At 51.4% G+C, this 3,979-nt stretch overlaps 1 protein-coding gene across 1 annotated transcript; it reads right to left on the bottom strand.

Moving 5' to 3' along the window:
* Positions 1-256: 256 nt before the first annotated feature.
* Positions 257-2,279, bottom strand: LOC138503653 (nuclear apoptosis-inducing factor 1-like). Its single transcript, XM_069623539.1, has 2 exons — positions 1,460-2,279; positions 257-1,145 (listed from the first exon to the last, which is right to left on the bottom strand). Exons 1-2 carry the CDS (start codon positions 1,878-1,880, stop codon positions 301-303), a joined length of 1,266 nt encoding a protein of 421 aa, XP_069479640.1. The 5' UTR covers positions 1,881-2,279; the 3' UTR covers positions 257-300.
* Positions 2,280-3,979: the final 1,700 nt, after the last annotated feature.

The raw sequence follows: 3,979 nt of genomic DNA, 5'->3' as shown, positions 1-3,979 counted from the left end.
CCACCTCCCACCTCCCCCCTGCACACCCCCCCCCCCAAACTCCCCCCTTAACTCCCCAACACACCACCCCGCCACCCCCCTGCACACCCCAACACACCCCCTCCCACCTCCCACCTCCCCCCTGCACACACCCCCCCCAAACTCCCCCCTTAACTCCCCAACACACCACCCCGCCACCCCCCTGCACACCCCAACACACCCACTCCCCCCTCCACCCTCCCCCCCCCCTGGAATCCCAACAAAGGTGTGAGTTGGTCTGTGCAGCAGTGTCAGTAGTAGGATTCCTACACTGTCCGGCCACTATTGGCAGCCCCCTCCACTGGCCCCCGGGGCACCCCTGCCTGTGCTGCGGAGGTTCCTCCCCGATCGGCGGATGGGGCTGCTCGGTGTCGAGCTGGCAACCGAGGAGGATCCTGCCTGCTCATTTGGACGCATGGCCCGTATTGTCTGCACAAGGTCAGTGATGGCGTGCCGCACAGCAGCTAGTTCCGCGCAGATGTCCTTTGTGGACGACTCTATAGCTGCCTTCACAGTCTCAGCACATTTATCCATTGCTGCACTTGACCCCCCACATTCAGCAACATGTTCTTCGAGCAGCGAGGAAAGTTGCTGCTGCCGGGTGGCAATCGCCTCCAGAGAATGGTTGGGATTCTGGGCCATGGCTAATGGCAGTGGCATTCCCATTGGGCTGATCTGCCCCTGCAGCGGGGATGGAGTGGCTGGCCAATCGTCATCCTCTGGCTGACCCTGTGTGGCATCCACATGCGGGCTGCTTAGGGACAGGTAGGGGGAATGAGGGTGGCCTGTGGGGCTCCTGACATCACTCTCCTCAAAGGTCCCTGCTTCACTATCGGAGGAGGCAGCAATGGCAGCAGTCTCCCCAAGTGTGCTGCTTGCAGCAGAGGCTGTGGCTTCTGTGGGCATGATTGGTGTGATGTCTGCTGCTGCTGCTGCTGCTGCTGCTGTACTGCCTGCTGGGGTGGCTGTCTGTGCCCTGTCCTGTTTCCCTTGCATGGATTTTGCCTGCTGTGGTGTTTTCCTCGGGACGACAGAGGTGGAGGGTTGTGGCGTTGGCACAGTTGGCCTGGCCCTCTTGGTGGGTGTGGAGGCTGTGGTGTCCTCTTCCTCAAGGTCGGAATTTGAGCCTGTGGTGGGACAGAGGAGGGAGAGTGTTATTGATGGGTCTGCGGACATTGGCCGGGCATTGTTGCGACTGGCATCTCATCAGTTAGTACATGTGGCACATTTCATGCAGGGGAAAAAAGTTGACTCCCTTTTGTGTGGAAGTAGCATGGAGGTATGTGGGTGCCTGCAGTTAGGGTGTGCATGCTGCATGTGTACAGGGTGCAGATCGGATGTATCTGTGGGCAGTCTCCTGCTGATGTGTTGCATTCACACTATGGGCCAACATTGTACTTCACATGAATGGACTTTGGATGCCTTGATTTGAGCCACCTACCTGCATCGCCCGATGTCGGGGCTCCTCTCTCCATTCCTCCTACTCCTTCAATGCTCTGCATTCCGATTGTGGAGGCACAGATTTCCTCCCATGGCTGCAATTTTATAGGGGACTCCGATCCTCCCCCAGTTGCCATTGCCAGGTTCATGTTGGCTGATAGTATGCTCCTGACTCTGAGCCGGAGATCGTCCCACCGCTTGCGGCACTGTTTGACATTGCGGGGTGTCGTTCCCACGGCACTGACCCGCTGAGCTACCAGTGCCCATATGGCCTTCTTCTTGGTTATGGCCGGTCTTGTCAGTTGGTTGGAGAATACCACTGCAGCGTTCTCCTGTAGGGTCTCCGCTAGAATGGTGAGCTCCTCTCTGGAGAAGCGGTCTTGCCGCTGGCGGTCACAGGCTTTTTTCAAAACTTTCGGCATCTTCCTGCAGGTAGAAGGTTGAAGCCGGTATTGGCGGGGTCTCAGGCTCGGATGTCCAGTGGTTTCGGAGGATGGCAATGGATTGTGTTTTTAAAGATGGCCGCCGTGCTCTTTCCCGTTCCGCCGCGGTGACGCTACTTCCGGTTCCGCTTATCTACGGTCAACGCTAATTGCGGTGACCGCTAACTACGGTCACCGCTATGTACGGCGGTGGCGGTGGTGCACCTTGCGCCGCATACGATGCCGGTAGGTGCCGTTTTGGGGGCATTACCGCCATGGCGCTGTTTACATTACCGCCATGGCGTAATGCTCGTGCGCGATGGGTCGTAATGTGGCGCACTTTACACCATCGTCCCACGGCGTTAACGTTCATTACGCCATGGCGGTAATGACGGCGGATTACCGCCAGGGTATGTGTGTTATGTGTTGCTTTAGCTTGCCCAATGGGCCATGTGTTATGTGTTTCATATATGGAATATAATTCCATTGTTTGTGTTCATCCTTGCTTGCTATATGTTCATCTTGCTACATGTTCACATGTATTAAGGTGTGTTTAGATAATCTTGGAAGTAGGTCAGGATGCAGGGTTAAGAGAGTATTGCAGAAGGTTTCTTATGAGTAATTAACTAGATAGGGAGGGTTTTTCCCTGTGCTTCCCTTTTCCCTATCCAATTTAGGAGTTCCCTAACCCTCTATCCGGTGTTCCTAACTTCCCCCACCCTATCCACAACCTCTCCCTAACTCCTCTTCCCCCATTGGCTGCCACGTGGTGTCCTGTGTATAATATCAGGCGCCTGTGCCAACCACGGTGGGAGAGTGGAATTCATTTGGCTTCTGTGGTTCGGGGGAGAGTGTCGATTTCTCTCCTCCATTATTGTGTGCATTGTGACACCGGCCCCTCATAAAGTTATCTCCACTCACGGTGGTGGTCTGGAGATTGAGAGGCATGGATTAAGGAACATTAATCCTCGCTAGTGAGGGTTCGACAGCCGTACTCTTAACTAGAGTACTTTCCACTAAACAATCCTATGCCAGGCATTTGGAGTCCTTTCAACACTGGTGAAAATATCCATACTTTGTCCTGCACCTCATCTCTTAATTTAGATTTCACTTTGAATGGTTTAAGGAAGAATTAGGCTCGATCAATGCTTAAGATTGTGTGGTCAGCCTTTAATGCATTTATAATCCCTGGGGGAGGGTTTGACAAGGTTAAAGTTACTCTTCCACCATGGATCTACCATTCATTTTATGGACTGTTATGTTTACCTCATTTGAACATTTTGATTCAGAAATTGAGTGGTTGTCAAGTGAAAATCTGTTATAGCAGCAGGAACTGAGATCTGCAGATGTATGCTTTATGTTACCCAAGAGTTCTAGCACAGCCCTGAGGAATGCTAAAATGGTAAATGTGTTGGCTAACTGTCACAACAAAAAGAAAATACATTTTTACATATTCATTGGTTAACTGTCACAAGCCATTATTTTCGTGTTTCTCTTAGAATTATTGTTGCCCAATTTGGCCATGCAGACCTGTTATTGCTTTCTTAAAATATCTCATGCTTTAACCCAAGCTATATATGGAAAACTACCAATGCACTTGAAAATTCAGCATAACTGATTCACAAGTATGTGTTTTTAAGTTTGGAGAAGAGGCACAAGTTGAGACCAGTAGTATCTCTCTCTTTTTTGTGTTAGTTATTTCTCCTGGGATACGCTAGGGAAACGTCCCCAACTGGTCATCGCTGCGACTCTCTTTCATGATACTCATCAGTTGTACAGTGCAGGTCAGGGTTTACTTCCCACTTTATGATTAGGTGGCAACACAGAAGATGTTCCTTGATAGTTGGTCCTTCTGAAGTACTCTTCTATGTATGGTGTTTATATGGCACTTGTCACAACCTATGTCTGCTTAAGGTATATCCTCATGACAGTCATCATTTGGATGAGGCAGAACACCCTAGGAAATGCCAAGATTGTGTATGTATTCCCCATGATGATGGGCCTCCTCCCTCCGTCCAATGGTACCAACCCACCTGGCACACTTTATTGGGGATGCCACAATGCCTGCATGGAATGTTCAGGAGATTTCTGGTGACCGG

This window comes from Ambystoma mexicanum, chromosome 11 (assembly GCF_040938575.1).
Source record: "Ambystoma mexicanum isolate Mex_15411 chromosome 11, UKY_AmexF1_1, whole genome shotgun sequence".
Taxonomy (NCBI): domain Eukaryota; kingdom Metazoa; phylum Chordata; class Amphibia; order Caudata; family Ambystomatidae; genus Ambystoma; species Ambystoma mexicanum.
The sequence above is the reverse complement of the archived record's forward strand: the minus strand, read 5'-3'. Positions and strand labels throughout refer to the sequence as shown.